This window comes from Astatotilapia calliptera, chromosome 18, assembly GCF_900246225.1.
Source record: "Astatotilapia calliptera chromosome 18, fAstCal1.2, whole genome shotgun sequence".
Lineage (NCBI taxonomy): Eukaryota > Metazoa > Chordata > Actinopteri > Cichliformes > Cichlidae > Astatotilapia > Astatotilapia calliptera.
The window spans coordinates 35,413,699-35,436,865 of record NC_039319.1 but is presented as its reverse complement, the minus strand read 5'-3'; the positions used below and the strand labels follow the sequence as shown (position 1 = coordinate 35,436,865).

The following is a 23,167-nucleotide window of genomic DNA, read 5'->3' as shown; positions in this document are numbered from 1 at the left end:
TACTGGAGTCGACTGCAAGCACTGTGTTTGAGTCAATAATCACATTTCTGGGTTTCTGTGTTGTTGCTCTGGCATTGGATCCCTGAGAGCACAGCAGGTCATGATAGTCTCACCATCTGCATCTCTGAGCTTCTAACCAACTATAGGCTCAAAGGGAAATAATCTCCCTCATGGAGTATTTAACACTACATGTCCCACATTCTCCACGTTCTGTAAACTGTTCCAGACTTAGCAGTCAGATCACTGCAATCTGCTGACTGTGTGTGTGTGTGTGTGTGTGTGTGTGTGTGTGTGTGTGTGTGTGTGTGTGTGTGTGTGTGTGTGTGTGTGTGTGTGTGTGTGTGTGTGTGTGTGTGTGTGTGTGTGTGTGTGTGTGTGTGTGTGTGAAAGTTCACCATGGCTGAACAGCCCAACATCTTCATTCACTGCCTGTCGCAATAATCTGATACACTCCTTCACCTTTCACTGAAGCCTGCACACATGTGTGCGTGTGGATGTGTGTATGAGTGAGTATAGTGTGCGCAGCTTGTGGCATATGGACAGTATCCTGTCACGGTCATCAGCATGCTTTCAATCCTGCAGGTGCTCAAAACTCCTGCTAATCTTTTCATGAACAGCTTTGCCACAGCAAAAATCTGTAGAGATGTGTGTGTGTGTGTGTGTGTGTGTGTGTGTGTGTGTGTGTGTGTGTGTGTGTGTGTGTGTGTATTCATAACTACATCTTTGTGTGAACAGAACAGAACTGAGCTTTAGATGATGAGAGTGAGCACAGAGGCAGGTTTGGGGAGTGAAGTATGCCACTGAGGGTAGAACAAATGTATGTTTCCATTTGCTACATTTGAGGAGACAACGTGGAAACACTGCAGACATCACTGAATAAAACTGTGTGGGCATTGAGTTGGTATGCTTTATTTTTCATAATATGGTTTCTGCTGCTGCTGGGCCGTCTGTTAGACAACAAGGAAAACATAATATTAATATTACATAGGATATTACGTGCTGTGCATTTGTCTAGAACATTGCTCAACAATACATAAATAAAGAAGAAGGACCATAGTTTATAAAAGATAAAGATGTCACTGTGACATCATCACAGGTTTACAAAGGCTTGAGGTGTTCTCGCCATCACCTTTTCAACTCTTTCATAACTCAGGCCTCACCGCTGAACTCAAGGACAACACATGCTTATCAGTCAGCAGGTAGTCCTTCAGTATCCTGTTTTTCCTCTAATGTGGAACATAATTTACTAAGTGGACATCACTTAGTGATGTTAATGAGACATGTCTTAGAATAAGACTATTTTCAGTCTCATTAGTTAATAAGACATAAAACTATGAAAGAAGGGAGATTTAACACGCATCCCCACTGGCTTTATCTTCCGTCATCTCAGGTACATATAAGACAGTACTACAATATTAGCTAGTTGGTTGTGTCACAGTCTGCAGAAGCAGACACAGTCTGGACGGCGCGTTAACGAGCTAACCTCGCGTCAATCCGCGCTAAGACCCGAACTCTTTCACGGCATTTTTAATTTCTCTTTGATATTTGGGCATATTGGGACTCGATGAATTTAAAAACAAAGAATTACCACTTTTTTTTTGTTTTTTAAAAAAAAATTTTACCTAATTTTTGTTTCTAAGAAACATCAGAGCCACATATGAGGATATTCGTTTAAACTTTCGATAGAACAGTAGCAGGATAATGTCCTCGTAAGTAGATATCTGGCCCTTATAGAGCAAAATTGAGTATTTTGGTCTAAATAACCCAAAATGCGATGTCCACATGTGGACGCCAGGTCCTAGGAGTATATGTATATAACTGAAGCTTCCAATGAGACAAAACGGAGGACAAGGCTCCCAGTGGGTGGACCTTCAGGAGACAGCATGACTTTTGAATATCCTAAGAATATGTGAAAAGCACAAGAACAGAATGTGGTTAGGTGAGAAATACAAACTAGAGGATATAAGATATACATGCAGTGAATTTCCAAATGCAGTAACCTTCCAAATGCCATTTGTTTTTCAGAGCAAAGATGTGCATGTATCCATTCATTTTATTTATCCTTTCCTAATGATGTCCATTCATCTATTTCCTTATTAAACCTATTTCTAGTTTCTTTTTATTATCTCTCTCTTAGCTTTTCAGCTCCACCTCAAAGTGCTTTTCAGCGCTTTGAGTGCTCAGAAGAGTAGAAAGGCGCTATATAAGAACCAGTCCATTCCAACCAGTCCACCTTTTTACATTTGCCTGCCCAACTTTATCAACCACTTCTTCCACACACTTTAGGGTGGGTGCACAGTAGCTCATAACCTGTCATATTACCAGTCCAGCTCTGCTTGTAGTGTGGAGTCTGTCTCACAAGAGCTAGTTACCAGTCTCTTCCCACTTTGCTGGGTGACCTTTTTAACATTGAGGTAGTGGGCACTGTCAGCCCCAGTGGCGAGCTTTCTAAGGCTGCCAGTTTCCATCAAGCTCTGTTGCTGTCAGGAGCCTAGCACAGAGTGAGTGGTCCACAGAGTGCTTTTCTTTGGTAGCCATATCTGTAATCTACATATGTGGGGGGGGGGGAGGGGGGCATCTGCAGGTTGCTCATTAAGCCTGTGTACTGAGGGCTTACCATATAAAAATATCAGGCCATATGCAGCTCATCGAGGTTACAGACATACACCGAGCACACACGCACACATTTAAGCTCAGTGTGGTGCTTCAGCCACAGAGTGCCTTAGCTAATGAGATCTAACCAGCAGAAGTGGGAATGAAAAGCACTCTGTGTATTCTGTGATTAGATCATCCATCATCAGGAAAATGTCATTTCCTTTTGTCTATTTTACTGATTTTATGTTTAAGTTTTGTAATACTTGTTTGCCACGCCACTACAGTCACTACAGTCACTTTTAACCTAATGTCTAAGCATTACTCAAGCTCATTTACAGCTTTTTTCTGTTGATCGCTATCACTGGTCCTGAATGCATCATAAATTAATCAGATAAAATATTTGCGGTTTTAAAACTGTTCATAGCTTTGAAACATATGTGTTCAGGGAACAAAAGGAGACCTATATCTGGCCTTGGTTCCAGAGGTCTGTCAGCAGTTCTGCATCTCGTATACATACATGCTTTCTCCCCCAGTCCAAGGATGAGCTTTTCAAATGGTCTGGAGACTAAACAGCTCATGTGATCATGTGAAACCACCTTCCCAGACTATTGCAGCTTATGGGTGCTGTGCTGGGAGAGGTTACAGTGGGAATGAATGACAGTGAGACTTTTATGGAATACCAACAAAAATGAGGCTGTATCCTTCTGCTCATGCCCTGAAAAAGGCCTTTATTGTGGGAGCTGGCTTAATGCACTGTGCCATGATCATAGGGCATAGACTGCTGACCAAAAAAATCATTTCAGTCCAATTAAGTGTTATACTGAACACTTGAGTATAATTAGTTGTTTGTTTCTTTTCTCTAGCCGCTAATCTCCTTATTCACCTTATATTCACCTCTGCACTGCTGTTCATGACAGGGAACAGAGCCAAACAGCTGAGGAAGTAGAAGAAGAAAGTCAGCGAAGGTGATGATCTGGGGCCATAAGGGAGAGTGAAGAGTGCTGAGATGGGATCTGGACACTGCGCTATTCCATGTCAGCTGAAGGGCTTTTTCCATCATCTGTCAGTTTCCTGTAGAGAGAAACCTGCTGATGGCTGGAAGATCCTCTCAGCTGGGTCAGTCTCCTCCATATGTTTCTTGCAGGCTGTGTCAGAGTCTGTTAAAGACTGCGAGGAGCCCTGATGGCTGACAATATCCAGAGTTAACACAGGGCTCTTAAGGCTCTCTACTGTAAAGATGGGATCCCACCACCACAATTCAATTCATTTAATTCAGTTTTACTCATACAGCACCAAATCACAACAACAGCTGCCTCAAATCACGTTATATTGTAAGGTAAAAACCCTGCAATAACACAGAAAACACAGTCTATGAGCAAGCACAAAAAAGTTCCCTTTTAACAGGAAAAAGCAGAACCAGGCTCAGGGAGGGGCAGTCATTTGCTGCAACCATTTCGGGGTGAAGTGAGGGAGACAGGACAAAGACTTACTGTGGAACAGAGCCAAAGATTAATAATAACTCGTGATTAAATGCAGGGTGGTGTGTAAACACCTATTAAGTGAAAAAGGTGTGGAAAAGAATCATGAGAGGCCTCCAGCAGTCTACACCAAGGATTCATATAGTCCTAACTATATGTTCTGTCAAAAAGGAAACCACTAATGGCATGAAAGCATGGATAAGTCTAGAAGTGGTATGTAACTGTGTACATTCACTCAGTACATTTATATTTAAGAACTTTACTGAAGCAGAGTTTTAGTGTATTTCTGTTTCTGCATTTTGGTACTTTCTACTTCAACCTCATATTTTGGATGCAATATTTGACTTTGTACTCATACAACGACCAAGGAGGAGAGGAGGCTGCAGTGGAAGCGGGTCACGAGAGCACCCCGACTGTCACAAAACGGCCGGAGGCCGAGCACCAAAAATCAAACCCACGTGCAGAAAACCCAAAGCGGAGGCTGAAGAAAGGGTTTAGCAAAGGTTTATTAACTAGCACAGAAATGACGTTTACGATAGTCCTTGATTTAAAGCTTGACACATGGGGCGTGAGGGTCTTGGCCAGGGGAGAGGGATAAGCAAGGGGACAGGTCCAAGAAAGCATCGGGAGCTGCTGGTGATTAGGTACGTACTGGAAGAGAGGAGAGCAGTGTTAGAGCGGTAGCCAATGAGGAGTTCTGGAGAGGGTGGAAGCTATGAAAATCTTCGTCTTACTGTGCAGGTGGGAGATGGAAGTGTCGAAGGAGAGGTGGTGCGGTTCAGGTGGGTTTGGTGGTGTGTGGCAGCTGTCCTGAGCGGTGAAGGTCCAGAGGTGGTGTAAGGGCAGGAGGGCAGGCAGGTGAGGCAAGGAGATGATTCTGAAAGCAGGCGGGTTAACCAGATTTCCAAGACGAGAGGTTCAGTGTGATGGAATTTCCAGGAGTAACTAGAACACAAGATGCAAGCTAAGTAGAGCACTTGAGATTCATGGACATGAAGCATGAGGCCTGGTTACCAACATAGGGTAGTTGACGAACTGGCGAGGAAGCAGCGTCAGCAAGCAGCTTAAATCTCCAACCTGATTGCCTCAATCAGCTTCAGGTGAGGGAGGCAGTAGGCCCTGCCCATGGGTGGATACCAGGGAGGGCCAGACCTTCAGTGGAATTTTACAGCCACACACCCAGACCATGACACCGACCTCCTCGAGCACCGGAGCTGCCTTCAGCTGTTCAGCGCCAACTTTAAAAAGAATGAAGAAATTAAGAGATATTGGAGAGCAACAAGGAACCATTTACACTGAAGAGAATTCTCGGTCTCACTGCCAAGGAGGGTCTCCAAGTTGTTTTCTGCTGTGGTAAAGAATGTTGCGAGTGAAAATATTGAACTCAAGAAGCTGGTGTACGTGTACCTGATGAGGTATGCCGAGGAGAAACAGGACTTGGCATTGCTGTTTATTAGTATATTCCAGCGGACCCTTAAGGACCCAAACCAGTTCATTAATGTCATGTATATGATTCTGAAAAGCATCTTTCTATATTATTATTATTATTATGTGGCCTTGCAGCAAGAAGATCCCCAGTTCAAATCTGCTGGTCAGCAGGACCTTGGTCTGTGAAGTTCGCATGTGGCTTCCCTCTGTTCATCGTGGTCTATGGACCACCATGAACTTAAAAGGCTGCAGAGACAGATATCACCGTGTGATCCAGGTGATGGCATCCTTCATGCATCCTTTCATCAGGTCCAGCATCCCCCACAGCTTTCTGCCAAACACTAATTCAAAGGGAGAAAATCCTGTGGAGGCCTGGGGCACCTCCAGCACTGCAAACAACAAAGGGTCTAACCAGCGATCCCAGTTGCGTTCATCTTCGTGAGTGAATTTATGAATCATGGACATGTCAGAGGTTGGTAGATGCTGGTCCAAACAGATTTAATGTCCAGTAATTCATACAGTTCTTTTACTTTGTGAGACATGAATATTGTGCACTGGTCAGTCGATATCTCTTTCAGGATGCCAAGTAGGGAGATGACCTGAAACAGCGCCTGTGCTACACTTGGCTCGACAAGGTCCATGCTAATGTGCTCAAATGGGACTTCCATTAATGGTAACGGGCACAAATGCGCTTTTGGAATTACCAACTAGTTAACTAGGCTGAGCTGAGCATAGGGTGTCGTCACAAGTCTGTTCTAGTGGAAAATGTTCCATGAAGTGAGTTACCGGGACCGGCGGTGCCTTCACGCCCCCCTCAGTGTCGGACGACTGCTTCGCTGCTGAGCTCAGCACAAACCCTGTATATACCCTTTGGCACCTTATTACACTCAACAAAAATATAAACGCAACACCTTTGTTACTGCTCCCATTCCCCATGGGATGGACGTAGAGACCTAAAATTCATTCCAGATACACAATATAACCATCCCTCCCAAACAGTGGTCACAAATCAGTCCAAATGTGTGGTAGTGGGCACATCTGCTATATTGAGATAATCCATCCCACCTCACAGGTGTGCCACATCAGGATGCTGATCTGACATCATGAGTAGTGCACAGGTGTACCTCAGACTGCCCACAACAAAAGGCCACCCTGGAATGTGCAGTTTTTTGCACTATTGGGGGTCTGAGGACCCAGAACCGGTCAGTATCTGGTGTGACCACCATTTGCCTCATGCAGTGCAACACATCGTCGCATGGAGTCTATCAGATTGTCAATTGTGGCCTGTGGAATGTTGGTCCACTCCACTTCAATGGCTGTGCGAGGTTGTTGGATATTCGTGGGAACTGGTACACGCTGTCGTATACGCCGGTCAAGCACATCCCGAACATGCTCAATGGGTGACATGTCCGGTGAGTATGCTGGCCATGCAAGAACTGGGACATTCTCAGCTGCCATCTGCCCTGAACAATGTGAACCATGATTCATCCGTGAAGCGCACACCTCTCCAACGTGCCAGACGCCATCGAATGTGAGCATTTGCCCACACAAGTCTGTTACGGCGACGAGCTGGAGTCAGGTCAAGACCCCGATGAGGACGACGGGCATGCAGTTGAGCGTCCCTGAGACGGTTTCTGACAGTTTGTGCAGAAATTGTTTGGTTGTGCAAACCAATTGTTCCAGCAGCTGTCTGGGTGGCTGGTCTCAGACGATCTTGGAGGTGAACCTGCTGGATGTGGAGGTCCTGGGCTGGTGTGGTTACACGAGGTCTGCGGTTGTGAGGCCGGTTGGATGTGCTGCCATATTCTCTGAAACGCCTGTGGAGACGGCTTATGGTTGAGAAATGAACATTCAATGCACGGGCGACAGATCTGGTTGACATTCCTGCTGTCAGCATGCCAGTTGCACGCTCCCTCATTGCTTGTGGCATCTGTGGCATTTTGCTGTGAGACAAAACTGCACATTCCAGGGTGGCCTTTTGTTGTGGGCAGTCTGAGGTACACCTGTGCACTACTCATGATGTCAGATCAGCATCCTGATGTGGCACACCTGTGAGGTGGGATGGATTATCTCAATATAGCAGATGTGCCCACTACCACACATTTGGACTGATTTGTGACCACTGTTTGGGAGGGATGGTTATATTGTGTATCTGGAATGAATTTTAGGTCTCTACGTCCATCCCATGGGGAATGGGAGCAGTAACAAAGGTGTTGCGTTTATATTTTTGTTGAGTGTAGAACCCAATACGTCTCTCTGGGGGAGGGTGTCAGAGGGCCAGCAACGCAGAACACTAGTCCCACCTCCATCAGACACTGATGCGATCGCCAGCCTCAGCTGTGAGCCTTCCAGCCACACTGACAGGTGGTCCTCGGCCAATTTTACAGCAATTTCCAGGATAACCAGCCGATGAAAGTGGACCCACTCCACCGTTTCAGCCCGAAGCCACTCGTTCCACATCCCTGAAGGTCCTCTCCATGACAGGGAGGCTCATGGTGTAGTCGGGCCTCTCCCCACAGGAGCGGCACCAAGCGGTAGGGCCCACTCCTCCTCCGGCCACCAGCACACCTCCACCATGGGCGCAGAGATCTCCTTCTCCTAGGCGTCATCTCCCTCCACCATCCGGTGAAACATCACAGGGAGTTTTCCAATACCTCTGTCTGTCGCTCGGCTTGGCCCTGCACTGCCTTCAGTCATTTACGATGACTGTTACATTACCGCAACTCAAATCACCATTTGCGCCAGTGACTCAGACGGCTGCGCGGGACGAGGCTCCGACATGCCGGCCGGGTTTTGGCACCATTTAAAAGGGCCGGCACAACTCAGTACTAAGCCTGTGTTCTTTGTGCTTCTTTCACACATGCCTGCTTTTCCCAAGACCTCGCACCCAGAGGTGGAGTGCCTGCTTGGTGCTCCGTTCCAGTCGTTGCTCCATCAGCTTCTTCGCACTCTCTCCTCTTCCCAGTGGCTACTAAAATGTGGAAGGCATGATTAGATGACGTTCACCATCTGTGACAATCAGCCTCCCCCTGACACCATGCCCTAAACCCACTGCTCCACCCGTCCTCTGCAGTTGAGCCACCAACCACACCCCACGACAAATTCATTCATTTCTCATTACTATGCATTACTCTCATATACTGGATCATGTATAACATGCCTACAGTCTCACACACTTACCTAAATCCCTATCTAATGAGGACACGCTCCCTTTGAGTGTTTATGTTTTTAACACAAGCTAACAGCATAGCTGAAAATGACGATGCGTGCACTTCAGGTGTTCATTGTCAGCCAAGGTTTTTCTGTCTTGTGCGTAGTTTGCACTTTAAAATCACATTCATGTGATTAAAAATAAAATCAGTCCAATGGCTACTCCTCAGATGTTGCAGACCTCTCTTCCATATCCTCCTCCTTCCACATGAAATGAGCTAGGATGACTTTATGTACTTTAAATATTCTTTAAAGATAAAATTTTGTTACTGTGTCAGGTGTGTATGTGAATTACGTGCACATACAGTGTGTTGGTAAACTTAAAAGCATAAAAATGCGGTAATTTTATTTTTCTGTTTTTGTTGGCCATGGCACCTAAACTATGTAGCATTATCTGTCTGCACTGACATGAGAGTCAGAGAAGTATTAGCACACAACTTCTGAGGCCAGTAAACAGCCCCCTCTGCTGGGTATCCTAGCAAACTACATGGAGCCGGTCTCTGGTACCTCTGCAGCCTCTTGATTTTCCAGGTAATTTCCAACCGCCTCAAAAGTTTGAAAAAAAAATCTCACCTATACAATCTAAAACTATACAATCCATTTTTTTCTATCCATCCATCCATTTTCTTTTCTTTGTCTGTGGCTGGGTCGCAGGGGCAGCAACCTAAACTTATCTGAGGGAGCACGAGGCATATCGAGGCCAGTCGAGAGCTGGGGCCTTCTTCTGGTAGGTAATGCCTGAAACACCTCACTCAGGAGGCATCTTAGTCAGATGCCCAAACCACCTCCTCTCTCAGGTTGCTGAACGCCTCACCCTATTTCTAAGGCAGAGCCCAGCTACCCTTGGAAGAAAGCTTTTTTTCAGCTGCTTGTATCTACAATCTCATTCATTACACTAAACACATAAGTGATTGTGGTGTCGTCCAAATCCAGCATAACATTCTGCCTACTGACAGGTAAATTGAATAACAGTGATTATCTCTTCATCATGGCAGCTGTGAGTGGGTGGAATATATTAGCGAGTAGTGAACATTTAGTCCTCAAATGATGTGTTGGAAGCAAGAAAATGTGCAAGTAGAGGGGTTTAAGAAAACAAAGCCCAGATGACTGGATCAGAGTATCTCCAAAACTGCAACTCTCGTGGGGTTTTCCTGGTCTGCAGTGGTCTGTCTAACAAAAGTAGTCCAAGGATGGAAGGGTGGTGAACCAGAGACGGGGTCATGTAGGGCCAAGCACCACTTAAGCCCACGTGGTCCAATCCAATAGATGAGCTACTGTAGCTCAGACTGGGAAAAAGGTTCATGTTGGTTCTGATAGAAAGATGTTAGAATACACAGTGCATTGCAGTTTCTCAACTTACAACTTAAAGGACTTAAAGGTTACGGTTGTCACTTAATTGTCCAGGCTTTCTTCTAGTTCGTTTTTGTAGTTCATGTGTTAAATCAGCTTGCCTTGTGTTTGATATCATTCACCTACCTGCTTTCACAGACCAGTGGATATGGGCTTTGGACTCATAGTAGACACAGTAGAAGCCTGCCTCCACATCAAGCCTGCACAGCATGTCATACATGCTCTTATTCCGGTCTGAGGTGGTGATATCCACCGCTCAGCCGTGATAGTGCAAAGACTCTTCAGAAAAATAGCCATCCTGATATTTCTTTCCATTAGCTTCAAAAATAATTTTAAGTTAAGCTACACCTCATGATATAATAGTTTTCTGTATTTTTGTATTTCCACTTAGTTTTTTTTAACTAAACAATGACCTGGTTTAATATGTCTTGTTGTTGATCTGACTTTGCATTTAAATCATTTTAGAAACTGTTTCGGACCAGCTGATTCTTTTAAATAGCATCCTCATATGCAAACCATTAAAGGTGGTTGGGTGTCATCAAGGGGTGTAGACTAGATCTCCTGAAAGCTGCACGCTCAGTCCTGTCTAAGTTTACATCCACAGTCACAGTTTGTATTTGTGAACATTGCAGCATCTAACCTTTGGATGAATTAACTGGGATATGTGCATTACCCGTAGATTAAACAGAATATAAAAGAATTTAAAATGAGCTTTAAACCTTCCCCAAAGGTTGATTCAGTTCATCTGGACGCAGCGTTTTGTGGGAGAAACGCTTCGTCACTCATCCAGTGACGTCTTCAGTCTCAGCTGACTGCAGGTTTCAATCTTATAACAATATATTTGCATAATGACTGAAACCAGCCCACTGAAGGAGCAATGGACTGGGAGGTCATTTCCTTTAACTGACCTCCCAGCCCATAATAATGAAAACACAGATGACATCTGACCAGGATTTTTACATTTAGTCTTCAGTATGAGGTCCATTTTGATTTGTTTGAGTTTAGGTACCAGAACTACATCATTCGGCTTTGGAAAATATTTAGAACTGGGTTCAGACACAGCCATTTAAACCCTTCAATACATTCAAGAAAAGTCCATTCTCTTTGATCCGTGTCGGTTCTTAGCCATCCAAGTCATTGTAGAATAAGAAGCTTGGAAAGAACGCAGCTGGACTTGTTTAAGTTTCGTGGAGAAGTTTCACTTCTCATGCAAGAGGACTCTTCAGTTCTGAGAGTACTCTGAGCAGGTCATCTTGAATACATCTGGATGCCTAAATACACTTCCTGCAATTTAACTATCCAATTAGTATAACCGCACAGTAATAAACGGGTATGCCTAATGAAGTGATTGTTGAGTATTAGTACACTGTCTAAAAATACCTTAAGCTCAAGTATAAATCTTAGGGGTTTTTGTTTGTTTTTTAAAATAAGGATTCCAATTCCTTCATGTTCAAATGACATCCACCTATACAGTGTGTAGTGTTACTTTCCTAAACACTTAAGTCACCCTCGCCAAACTCCCGGTGGCGCCATCTTACCTAAGGTGTCCTTCTGTTCAACTTCCCTGTCAGACATGCACCATACACACAATGCAGTTAACTGATAGCATTATTTAAAAGCTTTATTCAACTGAAGCTGGATATCTTAGTTTAATATCTTAAGTGACCTAGCCTACCTACTTCCAGAGGTGCAATATCCACAGACTCAGTCAATACAGGCTGATGGACATCTCAGCCTGCACGCGTGCGATTGTGACTTTATGACGACACTTACCTTTGGTTTCAGACGTGGAGCACCTGAACTGGCTGCTTTCCAAAGCAATGCTGAATGGTCTGTGACAGACAGGGTAAGGCTGTAGCTCAGGAGGCTGAGCATCTACTGATCGGCAGGTTAATGGATCAATCACAGGCTGTTCTGGTGAAGCGCTTTGAGTGCTCAGAGTAGAAAAGCACTATATAAGAACTGTTCTAAATATATTCAAATTTTGATAATTATCAATACAAATTTATATACTATGCCATCCAGAGACCTGAAAGCGGCACTGTTTAGTGCACAATGAGATGGAAATGTCCAGTGAGATCCCATTTGTGGTCGTCTGTCCTTTCACAGTGGCCTGACATCTAATTATGACACCTTATTTATTCATCATTATCTGTTTCTTATGTCATGAACTGGCTCAAAGAAAGCAGGAGATTGCAGGTTTTACTTTAATATCGAGTCAGCAAATCAGTGTATGCTACTCGCTTCAAAGTCCGACACATTTTAAAAATGCTTTTTATGCTTTACACTTCAGTGTACACCATTTTAACCTGCCTGTCACTCAAAGTACTTGAGTTTGCTTTACAGTAAAAAAAAAATGCAGCATTATCATTGGCAGTGTTCCAGTCATCCTTCAAGTCAAGACCGTAAGCAGAACTACTGCCTACCACCTACGTCATCAGCAAGATTTACTGTATACGGTCCACGTTGACTGTGCATCTGAGAAAACCGTGATGATGGCTTGATAGTATTCTTACTTTCCGGAACACTAAGCAGCAAACAAAAAACCTTAAATTAAATAGAACTTGAATAGTTACATAATTATCATTAAAATACAAACTATTTATTCAGAAAGGTGTTCTGCACTTGCACCGATGGATTGAACATTTCCCGTGAAACGCTAATGTACATCTATAATAAAAATATCTCACAGGCTACACTGATGTGGCTCCGTTGAAAACTCACCACCATCAGCTGACCATATTACTGTATTGACTATATTTAAAAGAATCAAATGTTGAACTGTTTTCCCACTCAGAAAGATTCTGTGGAATACTCGGCCACGCACAGTTGTTGGAGATTTCCCACCAGGTGTTTCTTTCAGCATTATACAACTTCTCTTAACTCTCCTCCAACTTCTTTTGAAATGTTTTGCTGGTATAAAATGTACAAATGCATTTCAAAAAGGTCGTGATTGGTTTCGTTTTGTTTTTGTATCATTTCAATGAGGTCTGCAAATCCCAGGATTATATTTTTATTACATTTTGCACAGTTGAGTCTAAATTCTAGCACAATATGTATTGTATACATTACATCAACACAAATATTAAATGTATTAATAGCACAGGGCATCTCTCCAAAGCACGGAGTTGGTATCTAATCAAAACGCTGATTTTGACAGTGGTCAAATTAAAGGAAAAAGAGCATCTCACTACGAGTTCAAGCCGCCATGTGCCACTGATTCTCCATGTCTATGGATCTGTAGTGGAGAGATGGGCCGTGATTCTTCTGTAAGATATTCCATGTTTTGATGATGAAAGTGGAGAGCGTTATCTAACACTGGTCCAAACTCTCCCCGGACGGGGGAGATGTCACTCATTTGCAAGTCTTCCTTGCAAAATGTCGCACAGAGCCGCCTCCCGTCTCCACGGTGCTGCTCATCAAATCTGAAGCAGAGCGCTGTAGCTCTAGTCAGGCTCACTGCTGCTGGGAGAGGACGGATGGAGCTGGGTGCAGTACTTCAGAGGGACGTCCAGACCCACCACAGGACCCACCACACTGAGCCACAACAACACATAGTTCACTGGCCTGCCCACACACACACAGACACACACACACATATGTATGAATCCAGCTTTTCAAAAAAACAGAGGAAGCCACAACTGCATCAAAAAGAAAACTGCAAAGAGTCACGATGTACAGAGTCGACACCCTCTGTCAGCTCAAACTTTTATATACTGGGACAACAAAGGAACCAGATCTTTACCAGGTTTTAAAATGATTTAAATACAGACTCGGATAAACAACAGAACATGAGGTATTATACCACGCTGTTACTTATTGAACAAAAACTAATCCAAAACGCAGAAGCAGAGATGTCGACAGCAGGACTGTATTTCATGTTACTGTTCTCAGACTGGTTTGATGTTTCAACGCACGATCGTAGTGATGTTAAACTCGTGTTGCAAATGACTCTGAAAAGCAACGAGACTGAAAATGTAACGAGTTGAAATCACAGATATTCGTATAAAAATGAAGGAAGATGTTAGAAAAATAAAGAAAAAAGTACCTGAAAATTCTACTTAAGTACAAAATCAAAGTACTTGTACACACACACACACACACACACACACACACACACACACCTGTATTTCTGCTTCGTTTTGTTAGTTCCAATATGTCTTGTTGTTGATCTGACTTTGTATTTAAATCATTTTAGAAACTTTTTAGGATCAGCTGATTTTCTTAAACAGCATCTTCATATGTCACCATCAGAGGTGACAGAGGGTGTAGACTAGATCTCCTGAAAGCTGCACGTTCAATCCTGTTTAAGTTTACACCCACAGTCACAGAGTAACAACCAGAGCTACGAGTGGACAGCTGCAGAGTCCTACGGTTCCCGAGTTAATACTTTGAACCAAACTGACATTCAGTTAGTGAAAGCAACAACACGGTGTATGCGTCAGTGTGACACCATGTGTGTTGATGTGATCTGATTTTGCAGCAGCAGAGTTGGTCTTGAAAAAGCGTCCAGTTTTCACTAATGTGGACCTAAAAATAAGTTTGTTTTTTGAAATGCAATCCAAATCCAACCAGGCTAAAAATACAAAATCAGAAACATGCCACAAAAGCCTGAGAAATATTTTAATACAGGAGTCAATGTTCCCGAGCTGCCTGATCAACAGAGCAACACTGAGCTACCTCAGAGTTTTACATCAACAGCGCTGTGGTTCGGCGACCCTACCTGGGCTGTTCCTGAGCCTCCTGCAGCACAGGCCTCATGAACTCCTCCGTTCTACAGGGGTGGAGCATAAAGAAAGGCTGACCCAGCAGAGGATGCTCCTGGCACACAGACACAAGAGTAAGTGGACTGTCAGGAGAAAAGTAGAGATAATGATGCCGAGACTTCCTTTACCTGTTGAGTGATTGCAGTCAAAGGACTGTTCTGAAGGCAGTGTCTGAAGTTTGGATGAACAGAGCTCCACACGTCCTCTAACATCAGACTCCGACCCTCTGACAAAGAGCAGTGCAAAACGGGTGAGTTTATACCACAGGGACCTGCTGAGGGACGACCTCCTGCCACAGGTTAGTGCATCATCACCAACATTAAGTCTGAGTCGCCTTCATACTGATGAGTTTAGTTTTCATTCTTCTGCCCTTTGTTCTGCTGTTTATGTTTCGTGGTTGTGTTACTCGAGTTTAACCAAACATCATCACTTCCACCTGTGTACTTGATTTACACAAAATACCGAGTCCCTTGAAAGAGCTACACAGCAGTTGTGGAGAAAGCTGCTGCGGTGAAACACAGCTAACATCATGTTGGTGGCGAGTGGCAGCAAAGGCAAACGCTGCGGTATCCTGCTCAAACAGGAGGACACGGGGGTAGGTGTGTGTGTGCCGTGGCTGCCGTATGTGTGACTAACCCAGGGTGAAAGCTCTGAAATACAGCACAGGAGCGCTGTAGCTGCAAGAGTACAGGATGTGATACTCGTACTGAAGCACGTGGCTGCTGCCTTCAGACAGCACGCAGACTGCATCGTCCTCATCACCGCCGTCGCCTGTGATGCCATCAGAATGAAAACGGGTAGCAACAACAGGCTGTGGAGGAAGAGACACATTTAGTGATATTTACTGGAGAGACAGCTGGAAAATGAAGCGCTGTTCAAGTTTCACCTGCGTCCTTTCCTGCTGCTGCAGTTCTTGGATGGGGTGAGCGAAAATAGGGGAAACTGAAGCAGCTTCCTTCTGTTTCTGTGCATCACAGCAGTCAGCTACGACTGACCTGAGAACAGTCTTCCTGAGGTAGCCCTCTTCTGAACCCTGTACCAAAATCAGACTGCCTTTAAAGCACAGCTCCAGGCTGCTCATCAAGATCAAGATTGAGAGGCCTCCTCACCTGGACTGCCTCCCAGCTCCAGCCATCTCTCAGATGCTCAGACTGCTGCAGGAGGAGCTGACAGCAGGAAAAGAACTCCTTTTCATTCAGCGCACACCCACTCATCTATGCAGAGGACACACAAAAACAAAACAGTATTTCATGTATAGTCAGACTGTGGATGCACGTGTGCCGATATAAGTTGGGTGCATAAATATCAGGACCAAGACAACTCAGATGCAGGTGAAGTGCAGCCTTTCAGCTTTCATTCAGCAAGTTGAACTAAAAGTTTGCATAAAAATATAAGTAACTAAAGCATTTAGTTAACACAATCCCATCATTTCAGGGGCTCAAAAGTAATTGGACAAATCAAATAACTGAAAATAAAATGTTCATTTCTAATACTTGGTTGAAAATCCTTTGCCGGCGATGACAGTCTGAAGTCTTGAACTCATGGACATCACTAGATGTCCTCCTGACTCTCCCAGGCCTTTACTGCAGCAGCTTTCAGTTGCTGTTTGTTTGTGGCCTGTCTGTCTTCTACATGTGAAATGCTCAGTTGGGTTAAGATCAGGTGACTGACTTGGTCATTCAAGGATATTCCACTTCTTTGCTTTAATAAACTCTTGCAGTGCAAGCTGTCCAGCGTTCTTCATGGAACACTGGATATGGACACGCCTTACTCATGGAGAGTGTTGTTCACGTGATTGGCTGTTGTGAAGTCTTTTCTCATCACCATGGTAATGATTCTGCAGTCATCTGTAGACATCCAGGTCTTTTTGTGTTTCTGACTTCACCAGTGCTTGCTTTCTTTCTCAGGATGTACCAAACTGTAGATTTTCCATATTGTGAAGACATTTCTCAGATGGGTTTGTTTTTGCAGCTTCAGGATGGCTTGTTTCCCCTGCATGGACAGCTCCTTTGACCACATGTTGTCTGTTCACAGCAAAATCTCCAAATGCAAGCACCGCACCTCAAATCAGCTCCAGGCACAAGGAAGGAACTGCCCACACCTGCCTGTGAAACAGCCTTTGAGTCAACTGTCCAATTACATTGGTCCCTTTAAAAACAGGGTGGCACATGTTAAGGAGCTGAAATTTCTAAACTCTTCATCCAATTTGAACGTGGATAGTCTACACATCATGTCCACGTCCATTATAGAACTATAACTGGAATATGTTTCAGTAAACAGGTTAAAAAACTAAACTTGTGTCAGTGTTCAAATATATATGGACCTGATTGTCTTTGAGCTCATTTTACGTACAGATGCACTGACCTCATATTTAGATGGAATATTGCTTAAAGGCAAGATGACTCGTGTATTTCACCCTTGCTGTGACAGCGTTTTTCCTACGTTTGCATAAGTGTTTAAGTTGACTGCTAACTGTGAGTTACCAAACCTAAATGCGCTCACGCTAGAGATGCTCTTCTGCTTCTTCACTCCCTCTTGCTCATTATGGTTGATGTAACAGTTGTTGGGACACTTTTGTTACACTTACAGTAACGTAAAGCATAGTCTTAATTGATATTATCCCTTATTGTCAGGGATTCCACATGGGAGGTGAAGAACCACAAATTGTTCATAGTTAAAGCAAAGTTACGTGCTACATATCTTTATGCATGCTCAAACAACTGGGTAAGTACATCCCAGAAAGTTGATTCTTTTCATCTGGATGCAGCGTTTTTGGTGGGAGAAACGTAATGCAAGCTCTTCAATGCAACCACAGCATTGTAAGAGCTTGAAAGTACCCTTAGTGCACAACCAGCCAAAGCGCCACAAAGACTGCGGGCGCGACACGTGATGGGACACAATCAGTCTCCTCAGACCGTGACCTGTCCTGATGATAAGAGGTTAAAAACAGAGCCAAAGGGTCCGACTGTCCAAGGTGGACGGCTGTGCAGGTCTTGGAGGATCCTCTGATGTTGGTGTAAACCTGATCCAGTGGTTTTCCATTCCATGTTCCAATGGGAACGTTTTTGTGGCACTTTGGTAACACAGACTTCAGGTTTGTGTGGTTAAAGTCCCCCGCCATAATAAAGGAACTAGCCGGAAGTCTTGTTGTTTACTGATGGCATTATGCGGTCTACTCACAGCTAATTTTGCACTGGTCCATAGATGACTGTACACAGCAAAGACAAACAGTGTGCTACGTTCAATGCTGAGATGAAAAGGTGTCCATTTTAGCAATGTGAACTCCGAGTCTATGGAAAATGTTTTTCTCCAACAGCAACATCAGTCCAGAAGTTGTCTTTCAACAAATGCACACACCTCTTCCTTTGTTCTTCTCAGCCTCTGGTGTGCAGTCCACTCTGTAGACACTGTGTCCCTGTGTTTCCACAGCTGCATCTGGCATGTTCTTAATACAGCCATGTCTCGGAAATTATTGTTCCACACCTGTCACTGACAAACTAGAGCCTCAAATCATCCGTTTTGTTGAAAAGTGAGCGAGAACTAAACTGTGCCGAGACTAACGTAGCCCGGCTCTAATCAGAGAGTGTGCAGGTCCAGTCGGTTTTGATTCCAGGGCCGAATTTCTAAAAAAGAGATTTAGCTTTGAGGTGGATCAGTGTTCTTTTTGTACTGACGAAAATGAAACCCTAAAACATTTCTTCCATGCCCTATCACACAATGCTTTTGGTGTGACATAAAAAATTGGATTTCTCTAAAAATGAATGATGTGCCACCATTTGAACTATATCATGTTTTTTTATATGGATCATCTAGCTTTGGATGTCTCTGTCAGAGATATTTACCCAACATGGTATTGAGTAAATATCATATCCATTGTGCTAGATGGGGGAACTCTAAGCCTTATTTCCCTGGTTTTATTAATGATTTTAAGTTTTTTTTCTTCGCTTAAAAAGACAAAGAGCAAATATGCCAAACATTTTTACCAGGGTATTGCCCATCTCCTGCTATTCTAAATTTTGACTTATTTTATGTTTTTTGTTTCACTGCTCCCTTTTATGCACAATTTAAATGCCTGCCATGTATCTTTTGTTTTTTTAATTGTACTTTTTTATTCATTTACTTTTTTATTATTCCCCTAATTCTGTATTTCTTGTACTGTTTCTAATTTTCATTTGCATTATTATCCGTGTTCCTCTTTGAGAGTTTGTATTTTGCAATTGCTCAATAAAAAAACAGTTTGTTTTCCGGATCACGTGACCACTGCGTTCATGATTCATACGTGGGTTCCTCATCCGGCTCCTGAGACGTGTTTATACCGCCGCCATATTGCAACGGGGTTCCTCGGGTCAGCCCAAAATAACAGAACATGCCAGACTTCTGTGCCGCTCTCGGGTGCTCTAATCAAAGGAACGCCAACACCAAGCAGCAGGGAATAACTTTCCACAGGTGAGCCGCTACAATACTACTGCTGTACGAGCATAGCATCTAGTTTACGACTATTAGCGTTTCTTCACACAGCAGAGTGTCAACAGCTTTAACACAGTTATTTAACTTTAAGCTGCCAAACCATTAAAGCGTCAGTGAGGCTGAACATGGAAGCTGTGAGTCAGCTGGGTGCTGTAGTACTGACCCACGGCACGCGACGGATGCGTTGTCTGTGGTAATGTTGCTCCTGTGTGCGGGTAGAAAACGGCTCCAGTTTATTTCATCTGCACTCACCAAGCACAGCACTGCGCGACGGGTCCCGTACGAAACTGCCACATCCGTTTTACGACAGTTCCTACCGCTTTCTGTCATGGCACCGAGTGACGTTGCAGCAAACGTATTTATTATTTATGCCACAGTGATGTGCGACACCACTGATTTCCTTTCCGATCCTTTGTACAGAAACTTCATGTGTGATTTAAACTTCTAGCTTCATAACGATCACAGGACATCAGACAACTTGTCCTTGTTGTTTAATTATGAAGGATTATCATGTAGAAATAAAAGCCTGAAGTTGTGCGTTAACTGACGTTATGTGAACACGTATATCGTGTCATTTAACATGTATGTACTTGCCTGGACATTTCAACAAAAATACTCTATTCACACTTTCCCTCATCCACGGTAGTGCAGCGCCACACTACAAATTTTGGTATCAATCCAATACCAAGTAAACACAGGGCCACTATTGCCGATATCCGTACCAATAATTGTAAGTTATTCAGGCAGCTGATTGGGGGAGAGTGGTGTGCCATCACTTACCAGATTAAGTCTCAATTTGCAAATTCTGAGCACATTTTGTTCACCACTATATCACTGTCATTGTTACTTTGCAGAATAATTAGTTAACACAACAAAACACACCTTTCAGCTTGTCATGTGTTTTGAAACTGGGTTTTTGGGGACCTGGAATGTAAATGTTTCTGTCTCTAAAGCACACAAAAAGGTTTGGAAATTTTTTGTAGTGCATGTTTGAGGTTTATTTTTTCAAAGAAATAATTAATACAGTTCAGCGGGCTACATACTGAATTTGAAGGATGAAAGCGAAGTTGGACCGATCCACCCGCCTCTAACGTTTACGTTGTAAAGTGGGACTCCAGTTATTGTTCAGACAACAAGAACAATGAATTGCATGGCCTTCTAAAAGTGATATTGGAAAAAAAATAATAGCTGATTTTTGAATCCAGTAAGTTCAGGTAACAGATGTCTTCATGTACCTGTATGGAGATATTTCCCCATTCAAACAGCAGTGCCCACTTTGTCCCAATGCGCCTAAACAAGAGGAAAATGCTGCTCGTTTGTTTCAGGCAATCCAGCACACCCAGATCTTTGGAGAGTCTCAGCTGCTGGAATAGTTTTTGATCATTTCAGTTTCTTCAGATGTTAACTGTAATTATTAGAGAGATTATTATATTTTTGTCACCACTCTTCCTTGAATACTTGAGATAAAAAAAATCTAACTTTAGTGCTTTGTATGTTAGAACTTTACTCTTCTCATTGACTGAAGCACCAACAACAGCACAAGCAAGCTTGGGCCGGGGGCTAGTTACGTGGTGCAGACGGGGGGGCCTGTGACTGCCCCTGCCATGCTTTGTGTTCCCCTGCTGAAGCATGAAAGAGGCTGGGGGTTTATGAGTCGTGGTTCAGTAGAGCACGCCTGTCCTTGCAGTGGTTTGTAGCCTCTTGGATGTTGATGTGACTCACAGCCACAGGTTCAGATTCAATGGGGGAAAACAAGAGACAGTTCATCACGAGAATGTGCTGAATTTCAGATCTTATCTTTCAGATATCAAAGTGAACATGAAGCTCATTTTCCACATTATGGTCATTCTAGGAGCCAGAAAAGAGAATTCTCCTGGGTATGCCCACTGGGTAATGACTTGCAGCCAATCAGTGCACAGTGTCCTTTGTTTCTCAGTCAGAACCAGCACTTCCACACGGTCAAGGGAAAAACGGCTTAAGGCTCCATAATGGGATATGGTGAACACAAAAACAGGCAGCTGTGTTGAATCAGCAGTGCTAACATGAAATGAGAAAAGCTGAGAATAGTTCATTAAAAGGAGGACAGGGTGCATCAACATGTGGTTGTGTGTATACAGCGTTGACTTTGAAGCTCAGAGGGGGGAAACCTCTGAGTTCTGAGGGACCACAGTAGTGTACTGTGTACCTTGTTGCTACAGACAACAGGACTACATGCTGTTCTCCTCATAAGGCTCTTATCTCTGTAGGTTCCCGAAGGACAAAGTTAAAAGGCAGTTATGGAAAATGGCCCTGAAGAGAAGAGACTTTGAGCCAAATGACCGCTCGGTTGTCTGCAGCTGTCATTTTAAAGCAGAAGACTTTGACAGGACTGGACAGACAACTCGTATAAGAGAAGGAGTGATCCCATCAGTTTTTTTATTTACAAGACATCTTGGCAAGGTGAGTATCACATATCACAGGCTGTGTTGAACCGAGTGATAACTGTGAGGAAAACCTTTTGCACTCTGAACCTTCCCAGGCACATACTGCAACCAGAACAAGCAGGACCTCTCAGAAAGCTGCAGAAGAACCCCCACAGGTGCAGGATGTGGAGCAAACAGCATCTGTGAGTGACAGCTGCCGTTTACACATTCTGGACCGTCATCAGTTAGAAAGCCACTTTTCATTCAGTCGTAATATTTTTCAGGATCATCAGTATGCGCTAGACCCAGTGCAAGTAAAAAAGCGGTTAAATGAGGCCCGGGAGAAGTTGGAAGAATTGCGTCGGGACTTAAGAAATGCTAAGGATCGGGAAAGAAGGCACAAAAAGACAGTAAAAAGCTTGCTGGAGGATTTGAAACACAAACACATGCTCTCAGAAGAACTGCAGCAAAGACTGGATGATATTCTGCTTGGCTAAACTGTGGCCTCTCTTTGTCGCTCCACTGGCCTGCGATGTTCCTACAAAAACAAAAAAACGTTGCTCAGATTTGATATTAAAGTTCTTAAAAAAACAGTGTTTCCGTGACAACATGTGGGTTATATTAGTGTGATCCTTTGTAAATGTTCAAAATAAAATCTATAACACTTTTTTAAAAACCATAACAAGTGAAGTGATAAACAGTGATAGAAGTTTATCAAACATAACATTCATACTGGAAGCAAAGGAACCTCTCACTCATGTCTCATTAAGTGCTCGTCAGCAAGCAGTAGACAAACGTAGCAGCACAGGTCGCTGTGTGCTGCTGTTCCAGGCTTTAGAGCAATTTAATGGAATAATCTGACAAATAATCTGACCTGCTGTGTTGTGGTTTCAAGGCCTGATATTGCACATAACCTAAGTAGTCTTGCAGACACAGCATGCTAACGATGTCTTAGTCAGGAGCGTCTAAGATCCACTCCAGAAGGCTCGGCTTGTATCTCAGGGCAGAGTTGTGAATAATCCCGCAGCTTTTTACTTTCACATTAGATTTTATGTGACTATTATCAATTCTTTCCCGTTTTGTTGAACTATTCCATTGTCTGCTACACAAACCCAGATTCTTAAGCATTAACAAGCTGTTCTTTTAAGCTTGGTTCATGCGTGTTATAGAGCTCAACCTTCGTGCAGCTCCTCTGCAGTAACATTAAGCACACCTTTGATCTCACGAGTATCCAATCAGATCTCGAGACATATTTTTGTACTTACAATAAATCATTTCATCTCTTATAGTCACTCCCATTTATATTTATTTAAAAGCCCAGCTCTATCATTTAGAGTTGCTAGTATTGAACCGATCATTGTAATACTTGAAGTTAACAACCTTCACCTTGAACGAGTTCACAGCAGTCGTCTGTGCCAGCCCAGCTTCACGTTTGGACTGAAGAGAGCAGCCGCTGCTCAGGTTCCACCAT

At 43.6% G+C, this 23,167-nt stretch overlaps 2 protein-coding genes across 4 annotated transcripts; one reads left to right on the top strand and one right to left on the bottom strand.

Moving 5' to 3' along the window:
• Window positions 1-12,250: 12,250 nt before the first annotated feature.
• On the bottom strand, window positions 12,251-19,678 carry atg10 (ATG10 autophagy related 10 homolog (S. cerevisiae)). Of its 3 annotated transcripts, none has more exons than XM_026148440.1 (7): window positions 19,547-19,678; window positions 15,937-16,041; window positions 15,714-15,860; window positions 15,464-15,638; window positions 14,956-15,053; window positions 14,785-14,882; window positions 12,251-13,598 (listed from the first exon to the last, which is right to left on the bottom strand). In XM_026148440.1, the coding sequence occupies exons 1-7, from the start codon at window positions 19,622-19,624 to the stop codon at window positions 13,508-13,510; spliced, it is 792 nt and encodes a 263-aa protein (XP_026004225.1). In that variant the 5' UTR covers window positions 19,625-19,678; the 3' UTR covers window positions 12,251-13,507. The 3 variants fall into 3 exon arrangements, with proteins under 3 accessions (XP_026004225.1, XP_026004224.1, XP_026004226.1); XM_026148439.1 differs by having other exon boundaries at window positions 12,251-13,628; window positions 19,547-19,665; XM_026148441.1 differs by having other exon boundaries at window positions 12,251-13,628; window positions 19,458-19,614.
• Window positions 18,816-23,131, top strand: LOC113009873 (THAP domain-containing protein 6-like). Its single transcript, XM_026148442.1, has 4 exons — window positions 18,816-19,273; window positions 21,541-21,733; window positions 21,813-21,899; window positions 21,981-23,131. Exons 1-4 carry the CDS (start codon window positions 19,194-19,196, stop codon window positions 22,191-22,193), a joined length of 573 nt encoding a protein of 190 aa, XP_026004227.1. The 5' UTR covers window positions 18,816-19,193; the 3' UTR covers window positions 22,194-23,131.
• The last annotated feature ends 36 nt before the right edge of the window (window positions 23,132-23,167 follow it).